The sequence below is a fragment of the Hirundo rustica genome, chromosome 1, assembly GCF_015227805.2.
Source record: "Hirundo rustica isolate bHirRus1 chromosome 1, bHirRus1.pri.v3, whole genome shotgun sequence".
NCBI lineage: Eukaryota > Metazoa > Chordata > Aves > Passeriformes > Hirundinidae > Hirundo > Hirundo rustica.
The window spans coordinates 130,658,488-130,677,453 of record NC_053450.1 but is presented as its reverse complement, the minus strand read 5'-3'; the positions used below and the strand labels follow the sequence as shown (position 1 = coordinate 130,677,453).

The window sequence follows — 18,966 nt, the reverse complement described above, 5'->3', positions numbered from 1 at the left end:
CACATTTGTTAAAGCAGACTTTTTGTACCAATACTAATAGGAAGGATATGGCTTTTGTTAAGTTACAACACATTCTACCTTCTCTCTGAAATTTCCTTTTCAAACTACCCTAAGAGAGTGAAACAGCTCAATGAACATTATGAAAAAAAGTGCAGCATTTCAAGCATAAATTTATGGGTGTGTAATATACATGGGCCACAGACCTTGACAGAAGAACTCCTGTGATGCAAATCCAGGCTTTAAAGTTCACCAGGCAAAACTGAAGTCTTGTATTCAACTCAGATGTGCTGCACTATCTGTAATATAAAACAATTTGAAAACTTCACTTAATCTATTTTGGAAATTTAAGGCATGCATTGGACATAGATGGACAGTAATTCTATTCAAATTTGGTGGGGGTGAATGAAAGGGAAACAAGAAGATAGATCCATACCCTTTTTTTGTTGTTGTTTTACAGCCTTTGCAATTTCCATTGTCTTTGTTATTGTTTATTGTATATTTTCTTAATGCAAATCAGACTTCTGCTGTACAAGAAGCCTGCCCTTTCTTCTGATGAAACAGGTTCAGGAAGATACTATTCACCAAGTTGCTTGTAACTTTTATTTAAAGGGGGTAGCAGAGTGCGATGGGCAGGAATGAGAAACTATGACCCGGAGCAATGGGGGACATGAGGGCTTCCTAAATTGGTACATTCAGTATCTCTTGAATTACTCAAGGCCACACTTCAACTGCTGGGTCCAGCTGTGGGTCCCTCACTTCAGGAAAGACATTGAGCTGCTGGAGCATATCCAGAAAAGAGCAACGGAGCTGATGAACAGTCAAGAGAAAGTCATAGGAGGAGCAGCAGAGAGAGCTGGGGGTGTTTAGCCTGAAGCAAAAAGGGCTCAGGGGAGACCTTATCACTCTCTACAGCTGCCTGAAAGGAGGCTGAAGCCAGGGAAGGGCCGTGCTCTTCTCCCGGGCAACCAGCGGCAGGACAAGAGGAAGTGGCCTCAAGCTGCATGTGGGGAAGTTCAGATTGGACATTAGGCTGAATTTCTTCATGGAAAGGGTTGTTAAACATTGGAATGGACTGCTCAGGGAGGTATGGAGTCACTGTCACTGAAATGTTCAAGAAATGACTGGATGTGGCACTTAGTGGCATGGTCTAGTTGACAAGGTGATGTTCGGTCATAGGTCAGACTCCGTGATCCTGGAGGTCTTTTCTAACCTAAATGGTTGTGTGATTCTGTGTGACCCAACCTCCAGAGAAACAGAAGTAAAAACAGACATGAAAATGGAATTTAAAGGGAATACCTCTGAGATAATTGTTTTGGGGAGAGGGGAGACAGAAGGAAAATACACAGATCTACAGCTGTGACGAGGGGAACCTATGGTTTGGACTGAAATCATGGACAGGCTGGAGGAAGGATGGCAAAGGAGAGAGGGAAAATGAAGAACAGTGTGTGCAGTGAGCTCCATTTACAGAAATACTAGTGGCCTTCAGCATGGACGAGTTCTTCTCTGCACGTACCTGCATCCGGTACTTAAGAAAACAACACACACGCAAAAATCCCCCAAACACACCACAACACAAGCCCTCTATCTATTAACTGCAGAGCTCCATTATCTGGCCAGTGTTTGCAAAATGCTCTTTTTCAGTCACATTGTAATGAAAAACACCTTCCAAATCTACAGTTCTTCTTATTTAATACGCTTTTTTCCTAAGGAAATCACCGACAAATAAACGTCAAGGGCCGTTGGAAAGGTAGGCAGCGTTAGCACAAGGAGATGAGGAGCGATTGCAGAGGGCTCGGTATCCTAGCAACATCCCTTGCAGTTGCCTAATGGTATTTTGGAAGAGCAGCGGCTCCAGACCGGGAGAAGTGAGGGAAATGAGGGGCTGGAGCGCAGCGGAGCTCCGCAGCCCGGCCTGAGCTCCCGGCACTGCCGCTTCCAGGCAGGACCAGGCCGGCGAGACCGAGGTAACGCGGCGGAAGGGCGGGTGGACAGCACTGCCCGGGGCATTTCCCCGCCGGCCGTGCCCGCGGAGGCACCGCGGGAGCGCCGCGCCGCTCACCGACCGCTGGGAGCTCCGGGGAGCCGCCGCTTTGCGCCCCTCGGTCCCTCCCGCGCCCTCTCCTTCCCCCCGGGACATTTTTTCCCCGCACCCCTCGAAGTCCGGGCCGAGTCACGGCGGGCGGAAGACAGGCCGGCCGCCCGGCCACCGCTCTCGAGCGGCGGCTTCGGCCCGGGGCACCCGCCCTCGCCCGCCGCCGCACGCCGGCAGGCGCGGGCGCCGCTCGCGGCCTGGCCCGGCGACGCGGCCGCGCTGCCGGCGGGTGGGGAGGAAGGGGCGGGTTCCGGTCACCGCGCCGCGCAGGGGGGACGGGGCGGGCGGGAGCGCCGCGCTTCTCCCGCGCCGGGAGCGCCGGGAGCGCGGGGAACGCGCGCGCTGCCACGCGGCGGAGCCGCCGCCGCGGCGGGAGCGGGGTTAACCACGCGCGTGCCGGAACGGCCCCGCCCCCGGGCCGCTCGCCGGCCAATGAGCGGGCGGCGGGGCGGGGCGGTGCAGCTCCCGGCCCGCCCCGGGGTGGCGCGCGGCGCGGCGCGGGGCGGCCGCGCGATGGGGCCGACGGCGGCGCGGGGCGGCGGGGGCCGGCGGCGGCCGGGGCCTGCCCTGCGCGCGGCCAGCGGGTGCCCGCGCGCTGTCGCGCGGCTGAGCGCGCACCGGGGCCCCGCCGGCCCGAGAGGTGAGGGGGGACCGGGCCGGGCCCGGCAGGGGGGGTGGTCGGGCCTCGGGGGCGCAGCGGAACGCGGAACGAGGCGCCGAGGGTGCCTCCTCTCCACGGGGACGGGGCGGGAGGAGGCGGCCGGGGCGCTGCGCGTCACCCCGGCGGCGAGAAGGGTGCCCGCGGCTGCAGGGACAGCAGGTGCCCGGCTGCACACCTGGGAAGGAGGGGCGCCGGAGCAGGGGTCTCCCTGGAAAAGCGCGAGTCTCTCGGAGCCCGGCGGAGGGAGCAAGGTGCCCGGGGAGCCCGGAATCGCTGCTCCCGCCCCCGCAGCGGGGACTTCCTGGGCGGGCGTCCGTAGCGAGGGCTGGCTTGGGAGAGGTCGGGGAAGCCGTGCTTCGGGCACGGGCACTTGTTGCCGAAAGACGGTGTCAGCTTTTGGAATGAGGAAGGAGGAGCCAAATCTTCCTTCCAGCTCACCGGTACTGTGGATTGTTACACGTCTCGTTTCGGTGCAGTTGTTGGCCTGTACCGAAGTACCTTGCTTTGATGGTTTGTATTTTCTGGTGGAACAAGCAGGAATTATTTTGAAAGAAATGCTTGCAACATTAGATATTTAAAGTGGAGAGATACGGTCTGTGCTTAGTCGATAGGAAACTGCAGAAGCTCACGGAAATCCTAGATGCAGACAACATTAGCAAATGTGCATATATGCGCAACTTGTGCATATAGCTGCATTTCCGAAGCATATGAATATACAGAGCAACTAGCAATAAATATGACTTAAGGAGCAGAGGACCTGCTTGCACAGCTAACTGCGTTATTTCTACATTCTGGTCGAATTATTCTGATGTGTTGCTTGACTGTTAAAGACATGGTGGTAAGATCAATTTCATTGCTAATTATGCGGCTCTTAAAGGACATTTACATTGTTTCATTGTGGGGCCTCAGAGCTTCCCCCTTGATTCATAAGTATCTCCTATGCAAGGGAGAATCAGCTCTGTATGTGGGTTTAACTTAATCGAATCATAAAGTGATTACGGAATGATAGTCAGATAAACATATTTAAAATTAGAGTTATGTTCTGCATTCTGTAAATTTCAAAATCCCAGCTTTGATGGTTGTGGGGGTTTTGGGGGGATTTTCGTTCTAATGTTGTTTCGGGGTTGGGGTATTTCTGTTTGTTTGTTTGGTATTTTGTTTAATGTGTTTCTGTACGTGGTCCAGGTTTGCCTGAGTTTGTGTAGAAGTGGCTGGTTGTTTTCTTTTGGCGGTGGGGCCAAACTCTTGCCATATATTTGTATTGCATGGTTTTTCCTTAAATTTCCATTGGCTTGTGGGAGTGACCTTAAAGTCCTTATTGCAACAGCAGGGTGAGAGCAGTAATTTAGATTAATGTGTTCACACACAGAATTACTAGGTTGGAAGAGACCTCCAAGTTCATGAAGTCCAACCTAGCCCTAACACCTTAACTAAACCATGGCTCTGAGTGCCACATCCAGTGTTTTTTTAGACATGTCCAGGGATGGTGGCTCCACCACCTCCCTGGGCAGACCGCTCCAATACATTTTCACTGTTTATATAAAAAACTTTTTCCTAATATCCAACATATATTTCCCTTGGTGCAGCCTGAGACTGTGTCCTCTCATTCCGTCAGTTGCTGCCTGGAGAAAGAGACCCAACCCCAGCTGTCTACAGCCACCTTTCAGGAAGTTGTAGAGAGTGATAAGGTCACCTCTGAGTCTCCTTTTCTCCAGGCTAAACAACCCCAGCTCCCTCAGTCATTCCTCACAGGGTTTGTGTTCCAAGCCCCTCACCAAAAGGGGCTTCTAAGGCTCACCAGCAGGATACACGGAGGCACAGTCTCATCAGGGGGGTCAGCCCCAGGAAGGGGGAAGCACAGTCTCATCAGAAGTTCTGTCACTGGGGAGCCACGAGTCCCATTGCCCAGGTGTGACATGGAGCAAGAGAAGTGCCCAGGAGGGCTGTCTGGAACAGCTCACAAGATTGAGGGAGCTAACTGCCTAGAAAATATGGGTCATATGGGATGCAAGAGAAAAGCATCTTGTGACTGCACAAAATTATGGAGTGCTCCTGGGAGGGACTAAAGGAAGGTAGTTTGACTAGGAACAAGTATGGGAAAACAAAAGGATGAGATAAAGGGCCTCGTCAGTTGGAAATAAGTGGCTGGTCAGTCTATTTGACTATGTCCTGGGCCTGTTCTCTTTTCTCATTAAGGTGCCTTTCTAACTGTTTTGCTGGGCAAGAGGACTCTGTGCCCTATTCTCGTGTGCATACTGAGCTCTAAGTGCCAGTAACTGGAGATGCACAGTAAGTTGTAGGGACCTCTGTGTCTGATATGCCAGCATCTGGAGGGATTGGAGTGAGTGAGGGCCTAAATGCCCAGCAGCTGGAGTGGGGACTGTGAGCTGCAGAGGATTGTGTGTCTGCAGTGCCTGTGACTGGGGAGAGTGGAGTGCGTGAGCACAGTCTTGGCAAGGATGCCGGTGTGTGGTTGCTCGTGAGTATCACACAGGCCTAGCCAGTGAGTAGGATTAAGAGGCTTGGGAGCCAGGCTTTGAGGCAGCTGTAAGTGTGGGACAGGTACTGGTGAGATCAGAGGATCTTCCGTTTGACAATGGAGTAGGGCTCTGGGGAGTCTGAGGATTCAGCGTTGGTTCCTGAATAGGTTGAGGGTCTGAGAGCGGTTACAGGGGAATCCACATTGTGTGTATGTGTATATACCCCAGTAGCAGACCTTTGTCCTGGGCAGCTCTGGGAGAAGCTTAAGGCGAGGCCATGTTTGTGTCTGCATGAGCACTTGTTTTTATCTGTGCTGATCTGTATCATCAGGCTCATGTATGTGCACCTTTGCATGCACTGCTGTGGGAATACATCCTCAGCCTGGCTGGATCTGGGCACATGGAGTTGCACAGCCTTGTTGTCAGTGGGCTGCCAGGTTCAGCAGCCCCTTACACAGGAAAATTAGTTTTTCTCTAAACTTGGAGATGTAAAAATTGTTGACTCATGAAACTTAAATTTAGAACCAAATCTTCAATGACTTTTACATTGTGATAGAATTTGAAAACATTTGTTGGTTTGATTGATGTGAATAGGGCTACCTACATGACATCTAAATATCTGTATTTGTTTAAGCTTCCATGATAGAGCAGTAGAGCATAAATTAAATTCAAACCTTGCCTTTTATTATAGGTGGTTTTTTTAAATAGTGTGTTTTTTAGCTCAAAAAGTAAAAAGAGAGATGTGAGTAAAACTGGGGCTATTTTAATGACCTGGTAGGTTTTGTGCTTACTTTTTCCTTCTCTGAATGTCATATACTTGGAGCATCACAAAATGGTTTGAGTTGGAAGGGGCCTTTAAAGATCATCCAACCCCTTTTAAAGTCCAAGCCCCTGCCATGAGCAGGGACACCTTTCATTGCATTAGGTTGCTCAAAACCTTGTACAACCTGGCCTTAAGTGTTTTGCATGTCTTCCCCCTGAATAAATCTGTGTGTAGAAAAGAATATCAGCAAGGATGGGGATGTTTTTCATCTGACAACTGACGTTCCTTTTAGGCATTTTCTGGTTCTTCTAGTGTAATGCTGTAGTATTCAGTTATTTTGGCTGTCAAGTTAAAAAACTCAAGTTATGTGAAATATCAAGATATTATTGAAACATGAAAATTTCTATCCTGTTACAAACAGGAGTTTACAAACATGTGGATATACACCCACACATGTTTATAGTGACCCATTCTGTTAGTATAAAATTGATAGAATGATAAGCAGATTATTTTAGATTGAAAACTGTAACTAGGGGCATTTTGTATCAAATATGAAGTACAGCTACTACCTGAGAAGTCCTCTTTGTGTGTGAAGTACTTCCAAATCAGCACTTCATGGATTTCCAATGTCATGAATGCTCTTTTTTCATTTTTCAGCATTTCCACCACATTTAATTTTTTTTCTATAGAATTCAGTTGTATATAATTTCATAGTTAAATGAGCAGCAATTATTTTCAAGTAATTTTCATTTTTTTCTCTCCAAGCAAGAAAAATTTTAACAGCTGTTAGAGCAGATAACTGAAATTGTATGGCAGTGAGACACAGTGTAGCTACACCACCTTCTAGAAGAAAAGGTCTCCATTGTTCTACTTTTATTCTAGAAGGTGGTGTAGCTACACTAAGGGCATGCATGGGTTTGTATATTTCCCCACTTTGAATATACCAAAAAAAGGCATTGTTTTATTTTGGCCATATCCCTTTGTGGTGATAGATGGGAAAGGCAAAAATAAAAAAATAATCATAGTACAGCAGATCCTTTTGCATTGTCATAGGCTGCTTTTATGTGTAGGCTTTTTGATTAAGGTTTTGGGAGTTTTACCTTCTTTTTTTTTTTGCACCTGATCAAAATACTCATGTTTTCTTCTCAACTTAGTGGTGTAAAAAGCAATAGAAGTAAAGCTGGAAACCAAGTAATTTTTTCAAGATCTGGGTCACAAATGATAATACAGTCAGTTTTTTACTTTGTGATGTGATGTCTAAAGGTAATCACTTGTTTCCACCAAGATGTGGTACTGAATTGAGGGACGACAATGTGCAGTTAAAAAAATTGTATAATGTGCTTGTTCATATTAAAGAACTACAGCTCCTTATCAACCACAGTTATAATAATTTAAGTTTTATATACCTGGAAAAATTCTTGATTTTTACTTTGTGCTTCAAGTTGTGTTTTCAATTTACTTTCCTTTTTCTAGCAGCGTGGAAAGAAAAGCATTACAACATGTGAGAGGTGCTTCACTCTTAAATGGTCTTGATCTGCATGTGTACAGTAAATCTGGTAGATTTCTGAAAGTGCCAACCCAACAACATGCACACGTGTCTATCCTTTGCTTTCCCTTCAGGAGAGCGGAAGAACAGACAAAAAGCTGGAATTTGGAGTGTGTGTTGCTGCACAGTGATTCATGCAGCTTGCTTGGGGACAGCCTGTTTCCAGTACGCTTCCCAGGCAGTGAGAGGAGGGGGTGCAGACTAAATGAGTTGTTTTGGTGGCTGCAGCTCTTCTCTGATCGATGGTTTTCATCGATGTTCTGTGCAGTCCATAATTTTCTCTTTTGGGCTCCCTCATGAAGTGAACTGGGTTCTGCCCACTGTCATTAATAATGATCCTAATGGAGGGAACATCATTGACTTGTTTGTAGGCTCTGGCTTGAATTCAGTCTGTATTTAATAGTCAATGTTTTTGTAGTTTAGTCATGAGTTATTAGAAGCTCAACTCTTTCCTAAGAGGAAAAATAGCTCAACTCTTTCCTAAGATGAAAAACCCTCAACAACTTGGAATTGGTTTTCAAGTGTTTAATAAATTAAAATTCACACTCGTTTTTGATGCATAAAAACACCCCTTTATGCAGGCATAGATGCTGATTTGGTTTGATAAAAAGGGTCAGCCAAGTCCTTTAGTTTTTGAGGAGCTAGGGTGTTGCTGATATGACGGGGTGCTTTTATTACTGGAATACAAAATTTTTGAAGTGTAGAAGAGGCTTCAAGGCAGATGTACTTTTTCCTCTTCCTTTGAAAAATGAGTGTTTCTATATGAAAATTCAGATGTCTTACTCTTTCTTCTGAAAGTCAGTCCTCAGTAATTCCTAAAAGTAAGGACAACTGCCCTACTTTGGGAGTAGATTTGCTTTTATAACTCTTCCAAATCTGCTTGTGATTGACATATGCTAAGAATTCCTGTAATATACATTTGGCTGGAGTTTTAAGAACGTCTCGTGACCATGTTGTATCTTGACCTGTAGATCGCCACTGATCATCATCTTTTAGCTTCATAAAAGACTTAGGTATTACATTTTAAAGTGCAGTTTTGTAGGCTAAAGAGAATAAAAAAGTGTAGGTATATTACAGTTTTATAAAGCTACTGCACTTTAGTGTATACATTCTTGTTTAAATGTAGTATAAATATAATTAATAGGGTTTTTAATGTACAGCCACTATCAATGGATGTACAATTTTATATTGATATTTGCATTGCCCTTGTACTTAAATTTCTGTGCAAGCCTAAGGGAGCTGAAACTGAGCTAGAACTGATTTCTCTTGCTTTCAGAGATTTAGTCCTTGATTTCTTCCTATAGGTTTGGATTTGATTTCTCTGTTAAGTCTAATGTATTTTTCATTTGGTTTTGACAGTGTCTCACCTTCAGGAGATGGCCTCTTCTAAGTCTTTGATGAACCTTCTAACCTTCACTTTTGGCTCAGCAATAGGATTTTTTGTCTGCTATCTTCTGTTTAGCATTATACTCGAAGAACAGGTTAAGATCCAGCCCCATGTTCTTCACAATGATCCACACGGTCAACACTCAGCAGATACTGACAACAATCAGCTGCAAGGGCAAATGAATTTCAATGCAGATGCTGGACAGCATAAAGGTATTTCGTTACACCTGGCTGATTAGCAAATGTCCTCCCTTTTCATGCATTGCAAAGCATTGCTTCTTCCCTGCCAAGAATTTATATGAATCATTTTCTTTCGGTTTCCCCATGTTCAGGTTACATCTAAATAACTTTTTTCTCCTAAGGTCTACTGAATGGTGGTTTTGTTTACATTTTTATTACAGTAGTAATTTTTTCTCCTTAGAGTCCCACTGTCCAATTTCTATATCCAGGCTCGTTTGGAGCAGGAACTTCTGAAATGAGCTTTGCCACCAAATGGCAATTTTGCTAAGCAGATATCTTTGCTAGTGTTGGAGATGTGGCTGGATTGCTTTTTAGCCTTAAGAAGCTCATTTTGGACATCTAACTTTTGATCTAGCCTCTAAGATAAAGCTAAAATAAGATTTTAAAGAAATTGCTTTTTGGTACAATTAGTAAAACACAGAATTGGAACAGGGAGGCCAAGGGAGTCACTGTGGGCATGATTTGCCAAGCTGATTATGCAGTCCAGGCACAGATTGCTGTTTGCAGTCAAAGCCAGAGAAATTCTCTTGCACTCTGATTATTTTTATTTTTCCAGAGAAGGTAGACACTTCAGATACTTCAGGAATACTTTTACACTTGATATATTTCATTAAATGAGTTAATTTGAAATCCCAAATACAGAGAGGATTTGAGTAGGGACAGCTTGGATGAGAAAAATTGAACTGGAATGCATTTGCTGAAGATGTTGATAAGTAATTTGTTATTTAGACATATTTAAACTCCAAACTTTGTAAGATGAGTGTGTGAGTGTTTCACATGTAGTTGTAGAACATTGTTACAGAGAAATCTAATGTATAGTTGCATAAAATGTAAGCAAGAATATTTTATTACCAGTTATGCAGATTCCACTGTCCATGAAACATTGTTTTACATGAGTTAGAATCTTTCTGTTTGTATCAATTGAAAATATTTCTTTGGGAGCAATGAATGCTTTGATAGCTTGAAAAACATTGTTTCACACCTCAGATAACTGTGTTTATTCTGCTGGATTGCTGGAAATAAAAACATGTTATCAACAATAATAGTAGTTTCATAGTATCCTAAATTACTTAATCTGTTAAATTATTTCTGGTTTACCATTGGCTTTATTCTTAAAACATATTTTGCTGTTTTAGAAATATTCATTAGGTTTTGTTAGTTAACATGAATATATATAAAAGAGCTTATTAGCTTTTTTGACTTTCTGTGTTGTAATGATTTAGTTGTATTCATTGTGAATGGCAAAAATATTCCGGTTTTAAATTTTCATTAGTCTTCCAAGACCATAAAGAGGTTGCCTCTGAGCAGTTTTTATGTACAAATCAAGGTTTGCTAAGGCCACACTTCCCTGAACAGACACCCATTTTGATATGACTCGTACACTCTCCTTTATCTTGTGAAATTGAAGTAGCTTTAAGAATTTTAATCTTTGAGAGCCTTGTTTTTGTTTCCTTCCAGAATCTACCATGGAGTTTATTAAGTGGTACATTTGGAAGCAAAAGCCTCTTCTCTGTCCGCATGGTTTTTTCTGATCTAGAAACAGAATATCTGAGGAGGGGGGAGGGGGGAGATTGCTGTTAGCTTGTTTGGCAATCACGTCTAATATGGTTTTACATCTTTCCTCTTTTTTTAGATGAGGATAAAAATATTGCAGAAGGACTGTATCACAAGGTGAAAATACTGTGTTGGGTCATGACTGGACCTCAAAATCTAGAAAAGAAAGCCAAGCATGTTAAGGCCACTTGGGCCCAACGCTGTAATAAAGTACTTTTTATGAGCTCTGAGGAAAATAAAGACTTCCCAACTGTGGGCCTAGAAACCAAAGAAGGCAGAGACCAACTGTACTGGAAGACTATTAAAGCTTTTCAATATGTATATGACCATTATTTTGATGATGCTGATTGGTTTATGAAAGCAGATGATGATACATATGTTATATTGGACAATTTGAGATGGCTTCTTTCAAAATACAGTCCTGAACAACCAATATACTTTGGAAGAAGGTTTAAGCCTTATGTGAAACAGGGCTACATGAGTGGAGGAGCAGGGTATGTTCTGAGCAAAGAAGCCCTGAAGAGATTTGTTGCTGCATTTAAAACGAACAAATGCACTCACAGTTCCTCTATTGAAGATCTGGCACTAGGAAAATGCATGGAGATCCTCAATGTGGAAGCAGGAGATTCTAGGGATACGAGTGGTAGAGAAACCTTCCATCCATTCGTTCCAGAACATCACTTGATCAGAGGATACCTACCAAAAACATTCTGGTACTGGAATTACAATTACTATCCTGCTGTGGAGGTAAGTCCTGAGGAACCTGGTATCCATTTTATCAAGTGCATCTTACGATGTGTGTGAGCATGTGATGTGTGAATTAGCATTAGGTGGAAGAATTCAAGAACAGGATTTGGAATTTTTTACATATTAAAGCTGAATAAAAGAGTCTGGTTCTCCAGTAGATTTTTTTTTCATTGTAAAGCAGCAATCAATTTTTGTACTTGTGTTGAGCAGCTAAAGCATTTCTGAGGCTTAAACCAGCTGTATTTAGTGTGTCAGGAGGCGGCAGCTTTAGTGAAGGCTGCAGTGCATGGGTGGCTGCGCTGTGGACAGTTCCATCTGTAACCAATTCATAATGGAAATTGCCTGTGTGATGCTATCCTGTCATATCTGTGCTTGGATAGAGACTGGTATCTGGTATCAAAATCAAGTTATATTGATGAAACCTAGTAAGTATTGAAAGAACGACAGTTACATAACAATTGTTCTCTTTGGTGCTTTAGATATGTAATCTTAGTTCCATTTGGATTTGAAATATTACTAACTCTGCAATCAAAGCTGCTGAAAAAAGAAACCCCAAAACTATGCTCCAGAAAAGTGTTTTCAAATTTGAGTTATATTTTATAAGTTGTGACAAATGTGTTAACAATGATCCTATAGCTCTTAATAGTGTCAATTAAATCAAGACATTTAAAACAAAATTCTGCAATTACTTGTTACAACTTTCTATCAATAGGAAGTTAGATACTGACAATACTGCCAAACTGTATAATATGTCAACACACACAGCTGCAGGTACATAGACAGTTTGCTTATGCATTCTGTCTGGATGCTGACATAAGTAACAGGCATGTATTGTTTCATATATAAATGTAACTCATTTAGACCTGCTTGCTGCTTCTTGGTGCTGTTTAAACACCAGCATCAAAAATTAAGTACGGAGAAGCAGAAAACCTGTGACACTAATGAGGACAGTTAGCTTTTTCACTGGCATGATCACAGAAGCAAAAGACTTTGTCGGCTTTATTTTGGAAAGATGACTTGGCAGGTATGTCTGGTACATTTTACTTGCCTAACATTAACTTTTGAAGTATATATATGAGTGATGGTAGTGAATTTCTTACCATTAAATCAAGTATTTCTTAGAATTCTCCCCGGATCTTTAATCCATGGCATGCCTTGCAGTTCTTGCTGATTGTTTTGCTTTGTTTTGTGTTTCAGGGTCCTGGATGTTGCTCCGATCTTGCAATTTCATTCCACTATGTTGACTCTGTGACTATGTATCATTTGGAGTATTTGATTTATCATCTTCGTCCATATGGGTATTTGTATAGGTACAATCCTGATTTGTCAAAGAATCCAGAAGAGCAGAGCAAAAATGAAGCACTGGAGGATAATCAAAATATAAAGCAAAAAATTTCTGAGAGCTAATTGGACCTTGAAAAAAACCAAAATGAAGCCAGTACAGTGAGTAAGAGTCTCCTCAAACTTGTGCATGAAGCTTGTGGACTGAAATTACTCCTGGCGATTCTTATTTCAAAAATCAATTTGGCAGCACTTCTTGTCACCCTGTGTACAACAGAGTGGTGCTGGTTCTGACTGCTTGGGATAATGTGACCTTGCAGCCCTGCTCATGAAGATTTGGGGCCCTAAAGCTGTGAAATTAGAGGTTTGTCCAATACAATAGTATTTGGAAGAATTTGTATAAAAGTCATAGTGGACAGGTTCACAGATGATCATACCATATTTCTGTTCCTTTTTCTGTTCGCCTCTGTTTCCTTTCCATTAAGTCATTCTGATATTAGAAATTGGATGCTACTCTATCAAACTCTTCACAATGGCTTTCTGAAGTATTCTCAACATCTTGAAGTCACTTTGTGTACCTCGCCCTAAAAGTAAGGCAGAGACACAGAATTAGAGGCTTCAGTCTGCTTTGCCTTAACAGCAGAGTGGCAGAATTTCACCCACAAAATTAATCTGAATTGTTTCAGAAACAGAATTCACTGCTATGAATTACTTATAAAGTCTTACATTCTGTTGTGCAAAACAATATGAAGCTTTTGGGGAGGAATACTCTTCTTACATGTTTGCCTGTGGCTTTTTTTTTTTTTTTTTCCTTTTTATTACCTTCTCCTTTTGGTTGAATGGATATAAAAATTCGTCTTAGCATTTTTCAGCATAAGGTAGATGCTTTTGAAAATAGAACTATGTCTTCCATCCCACCTGCCACATAAACCAGGAAGAAAAGTATCTTAGTGAAGCATTGTAACAACTTGGTTTCAGCTGCTATTATAATTGGTTTGTTTCCACTTTAATTTTCACTAGAGGTTAAAATTTTCAGATACAGAAATGTCCTATTTTAAAACTGCACCAAAGCCAGTTTATTTGGTTGAAGTACTTAATTTCACTTTTCTGAACATTTTTTTCTTCCACTTTAAAAAAAAAAAAATCTGTATCTGCTTCTTGTTACCTTTTTCTGTACAAAGTGTTAAATGATCCTTTTTTCACTGTTTTTTAGCTGAAGTACATAGTTATTCAGGTAAGGAAGCCTGAATGCAGGAATCTTTCAAAGTGCATTAATTTTCTCCAGTACTTCATAAGTATCTCTGCCTTTTAACTGGAAACACTTTCTTGGGTGGGACAAAATAGATATTTTAATTACTGGGTTGTTTTTTTTTCAGAGGCCAAATGTATGTTTTACAGAGTTAATATAAAGCTTTCAGGTTTTCTCCTTTTCAAATTGAATAGCAGTATGGGGAATGGGATTAAGCGTGACATGTAGTGGTTTTATTCCACACTTGAGCAAAAGTTTATTCATCTTTCTGTTATTTTTCATCTTCATCATATTGATGAATTTGGACATAACCTAATTACCTCCAGTCATTGTTTTGAAAAGGGCACATAGTGGGAGCAGACAGCCTTATTTACTACTGCTGGTCCTTCAGGATGTTCCTGGAAGATGATATTACCATGAAGTACTGGATTTTTATTTTTTTTTTTTCCAAAGATAGTTCTAGTACATATTGGAGTTCTTTCTGTTGTCCAACAGTAAAGTCATGTCTTTCTTTCTGACTGTTGCTCTGCAGCATGACGGTAATTACTGAAATAGCTCATGATGTTGAAATGCTGCATACATCATCTCTGCCTGAATGTAGGCTGAGTTCATCTATCAAGTATTGGTTGAATAGTTCCTGCTGGGTTAAATCTGTTGGTCTTTATGAACAGCACCACTTCTGAAGTAGATAGGGACACGAGCTTTATTTTACATGAATTGTCTTAAGTAGACCATTATACTGCATTAAGAAAGGAAAGTCTCCAGTTTGCTGTAGTCAGAGGGATGCTTGTTCAGAGGACAGTGGATGTTAACATGCTGAAAAGTGCTTCCTTCTGTGAGCTAAATGTTTATCCCACATGCAGCACAAACCAATCATATTGTGAAATCCATATGGAATTGATAACTCCAATGGCATTGTTCAAACAAGCAGTTAAAATATTCAGGAGTACTTAAGGAAGTTATAAAATGAAATTGAGATCTTAATCTAATCTCTTTGTAAATTCAGCCCATGTAGAAGATCTGTTGAACTACTGTACAGTTCCTTTATTTCTGCTTTTTTCAGTTCATCCATGGGGATTTAAAGATTTTCTACCACAACAGGCAGAACTAATCCTGCATGTTTTCTGCAGATTTGTGTCGTATGTTTACCCTGTGCTGTCCTATGAAGCAAAATAATTTCCTCTTCATGTTCCTTACTCTCCTGACTGTCCTATCTCTGGCTTTCCAGTTTCATCCAGCATAAGTCTCAGGTGGACAGGAGGAAGCAGGATGTTTGAGCTTCACACAGGTTGTTTGCTGGGGTAACAAGGTAAATCAGCCCCTGCTGAGCTCAGGATGAAGCCTTTTCTCAGCAGCAGTTCTAGTTCTATGTGCTGCCCAGCTGAGGCTTGTGGGTTTTGCAGGGCAGGAAGATCCCTTTCCACAAAATGTGCAGGACCTCAGAGAGACTGGGAAAGCAAAGGAGCAAGTTCCCTTTCTGAAGGGAATGAAGCTAAGGACGTACTACCTTGTGATAAATGGTTGGCCTGTCGGGAGAAATAAGTAGCCTTTTCTTCAAATGTCTGTTATTTGTTTTAAAGTGTCCTTGTGCATTGGCCTCTGAATCTATTTCTTTTGCCTTTATAACAGCACTGCAAAGAAATTTTCTTTTCTTTCCAGACAAGCTAGAAAAGTATCAGGTTTTACATTCTGTGATCATAACACAGAGACCTCTTGTTCTCTGTAGAATTGTATTGCCATAACCATGAGCTGATACCTCTGGAATAATTGGTTTCTATCTCACTGCCTTCATAAGCCTCAGTGGACAAGGTTGGAATGTGAACAGTTAGTATAATTTTCACATACAATATTACACTAATATTAGTAGTCTGCTATTTCACTCTCAGGTCTTTGTGCTTCGAGAAAGTATTTATTGAGTTTGAGAATTTTTGCAGCCCAAGGAGACTGCATTTCAGATGGAGAGACTTCCTGAAGCACAGCAACATGGGCTTACTTAGGCTGTGCAGATTATTGCTCTGTGGTTTGGTTTCTTAATTTTATAAAACCTAAAAGCTTTCATCGGTGCCATAGTGATTTAAATTACCCATCTAAAAATTTTGAACTATTTTCTTGAAATTACTAGGCAGTGGATGTGGGAGTGTCCCCATGTGTGACAGAGTAACATTTTAACCTTGTATTAAGTGGTTTCATCAGAAAAATTGAGAGTGGCAAGAAGTTACTTTCTGATCGCTGGGCTTAACGGGAGGAGAGTATTAATCCTTGTTTGCCGAAATAGACCAATTTTAATCTTCTTTCACTCCCAATTCATTTTTGCAGTCTGTATTTGTGTTATTTAAAAGGTTACATGCTGGTGTGTCTCTCATTTTGTGGAAGCTCTTTTCACAGTACTTTTGCCTTTAACGACACTTTGTTTTGCTTTGGTGGGGGTGTATATTAAAAATCACTTTTTCTTCAGCTGTTGCCATTTGTTCTGTTAGGCTTGCAGAGTATAAATTTCAGTGAGTAGCTGATAGACCTCTTATAAATGCTTTGTTATCTAAGCAGGGTGTTTTGTCTTTGTATGACACAAAAGTGTGGGTTATTTCTCTGCTGTACCTGCTTTTGATGCTGATAGTGCACGCACAGGTGAAAATAGACCCCTCAATACAGGACCACTGGGAAAGGCAGTTTTGTCCTTTTTCTGTGAAGGAATCTTCTGTGGAACTCCAAAAGTGTAATTTGCTTTGTTTTACCATATTGTATTTAAAATACTTTACAAATGTTATTAATAGTCTAAAAGAATTGAATATTGCTGCTGGACAGTATGCTCCACTTAAAACCTGTGAATATTTCATTTTGCAATTATAGGTAGTTATGTTCCTCATGGCAGATAAAAGTTGGTGATGTGTCTGGAATGGTCACCATAAGGATTTGTTTCTTAAATACCTTCTTTGAAGTGCCTTTGACCAATTTTTAGCATCAAAATTAAGTTGAGAATTGAATAAATAAAATAAGTTATCTCATACACAGTTCATGTCTGTCTTCATTTACCCCTCCTGCGTGCTAGTGGTGTTGCATAGCAACACAGTTTAGTCTAATAAAAATGTTCTTATTTTTTCTCTAGGGTGGGCACAGGAAATTCAAAAAACTTTTCTCACTTGTTATGATTCCATGATTCTATATTTATGCTATTAACAAAATAGCAAGCTACCCAGGAAACAAAGATAGTAGATTTTTAAAGTGTAAAATCAGTGCTAGTACCAGATTCACATAAGCAGGCAGCTGTTTCTGCATTGTCCTGATTCTTCGGTGTCTTCTCATTAATACAGATTCCTGAATGAACTGAGTACAACTGATACCTCAGAAATAAAGCAAAACTGTCAAAAAATTAACCATTTAAAAAAAAAAAAAAAAAGGATTTATTATTTCAGTGAACCTCTTATTTCTGAAAAAAGAAAAAAACCCAACTTGTTAGGATTTAAAAGTTGTGCTTTCTAACCTAAATGTTTGTGCAGAATAGCATTCAGCAATAAAAGTGCTGGCACTTAGGCAGCTGGAAGGTGTCTTTACGTCTGGAACTCTGGTTGTTGGACAAGGTGCTGGCACAAGCACAGTACAGCTGTGTGTTATTACCTTAAGTACTGTAATAGACCCTGCTAATACTATTAACCTGGATTAATTAACTGTTTAATTTCAAAGTGCAGGAAACAGGTGACAGCCAGTTTAACTGAGCTCAAAAGCTGGGATATTTAAGGGAACAAGAGCCAACTGAACAGACCATAAAAGCTCCTCTCAAGTTGCAGGCGAAGGTTATGCTTTTATGTGGTGGTGCTGCTGTAACTTTCAAATTGTCAGGCTCAGACTACATCCAGCACATTGCAGGGCAATGCAAGTGCTGGAGCAGAGCAAAAGCTACAGTTGCTACTCTGAGAGAAAAACTATTTTTTAAGTGTGGGTTTGCTTTGCTTGCTTTTTGTGGTTTTGTTTTGTTTTTATATTAATATATAACAGACTCACCCATTTGATTACCAGAAGTTCTAGGCACAGTGAAATGCCCATAAGTGACGTTAAGCTCTCATTGCAAGCTCAGAGAAAGCTTCACTGGCTCAAGGGAATTTTCCTAGAGCTCTTCCCTGTGCACTACAGCCAACTAAAAAGTAAGTAAACATTTTACACCCAGGAACTGCTAAGTTTGTTCTAAGCTGTAGGGAAGATAAGCTTCTGTACCGCTCATTTCAGCTCTTGCTCCTGAATGTTTAGTAGCTTTTCTTCCTTTCTGACAATGTTTCACCTTAATGAAACCCTTCCAGGAGTTCCTGAAATTTGGTGGTGAGGAGCTTTTTCTGACAATATGAGGAGTGAGAAAATCAGAGCTCAGCAGTGAACATTTTCGTTGTTCCACTTGTAAAGAAATTTAACACAGACTTGGGAAAACAGATGGATTGTGGGATCTCACTTCTATGTTAGGGTGATATTTGGCATTTTTAAAGGGAAAGTGGTTATTTAATTCAAAAGTGTAGACTGAGGTCTTCATTTTTTTCAGCTTTCTAATATATAGTCCTTCAAGACTTCTTAAAATGCCAATAAAAATAAACTGTAAAGATGTTCTTGTCACTGGTTAGTAAAAAGATGCATCTTTTGCAGAGAGGTGAACAGTCTTTTGGAAAGATGACTACATGGACAAGAGAGTTTAAAATTTGTATTTGAATAGAGATGGGAGTTTCACGGGAGTGTTTGTCACATCAAAAGTTGATGTGAGCAGCTTCCTTATTTCATTTAAACTCTGCTGAAACTCTAAACTTGAATAGTTTGAAAGTTTGCAGTACTGTTCTTCAGTTGTACACCACCAAACTGAGATGTCTGTGAACCCATCACTTCGGCATCTTGAAGTCAAAAAGGCTGGTTTGCTTCTTTGGATTTCTAACCTGGCTGCCAGCAACTCCTCTGCACCTTCTCATTCCTTTCCCCTCCTAGGATAAAATTCTAAG

The 18,966-nt window shown here is 41.5% G+C and overlaps 2 protein-coding genes across 4 annotated transcripts in view; one reads left to right on the top strand and one right to left on the bottom strand.

Annotated features, from left to right (window-relative positions):
* Window positions 1-2,946, bottom strand: part of ASNS (asparagine synthetase (glutamine-hydrolyzing)) — a 29,030-nt gene extending 26,084 nt beyond the window's left edge. The window contains exon 1 of the mRNA XM_040055986.2: window positions 2,929-2,946. The gene's annotated coding sequence lies outside the window, so the exon portion shown is untranslated. The remainder of the gene's footprint in view (window positions 1-2,928) is intronic.
* C1GALT1 (core 1 synthase, glycoprotein-N-acetylgalactosamine 3-beta-galactosyltransferase 1) lies at window positions 1,850-17,002 on the top strand. 3 transcript variants are annotated; one of them, XM_040056009.2, is made up of 4 exons: window positions 1,850-1,964; window positions 8,902-9,141; window positions 10,802-11,469; window positions 12,667-16,995. In XM_040056009.2, exons 2-4 carry the CDS (start codon window positions 8,919-8,921, stop codon window positions 12,874-12,876), a joined length of 1,101 nt encoding a protein of 366 aa, XP_039911943.1. In that variant the 5' UTR covers window positions 1,850-1,964; window positions 8,902-8,918; the 3' UTR covers window positions 12,877-16,995. The 3 variants fall into 3 exon arrangements, with proteins under 3 accessions (XP_039911943.1, XP_039911938.1, XP_039911932.1); XM_040056004.2 differs by lacking the exon at window positions 1,850-1,964 and adding an exon at window positions 2,676-2,732; XM_040055998.1 differs by lacking the exon at window positions 1,850-1,964 and adding an exon at window positions 3,140-3,263 and having other exon boundaries at window positions 12,667-17,002.
* Window positions 17,003-18,966: the final 1,964 nt, after the last annotated feature.

What these genes read in the sequence shown, in the direction of transcription:
- C1GALT1 (XM_040055998.1), top strand. Translation starts at nt 3,155, where the DNA reads ATGAGGAAGGAGGAGCCAAATCTTCCTTCCAGCTCACCGGTACTGTGG. An exon ending in AGATGCTGGACAGCATAAAG is followed by an intron (nt 9,142 to 10,801) that starts GTATTTCGTTAC and finishes CTCTTTTTTTAG; the next exon opens with ATGAGGATAAAAATATTGCA. An exon ending in ATTACTATCCTGCTGTGGAG is followed by an intron (nt 11,470 to 12,666) that starts GTAAGTCCTGAG and finishes TTTGTGTTTCAG; the next exon opens with GGTCCTGGATGTTGCTCCGA.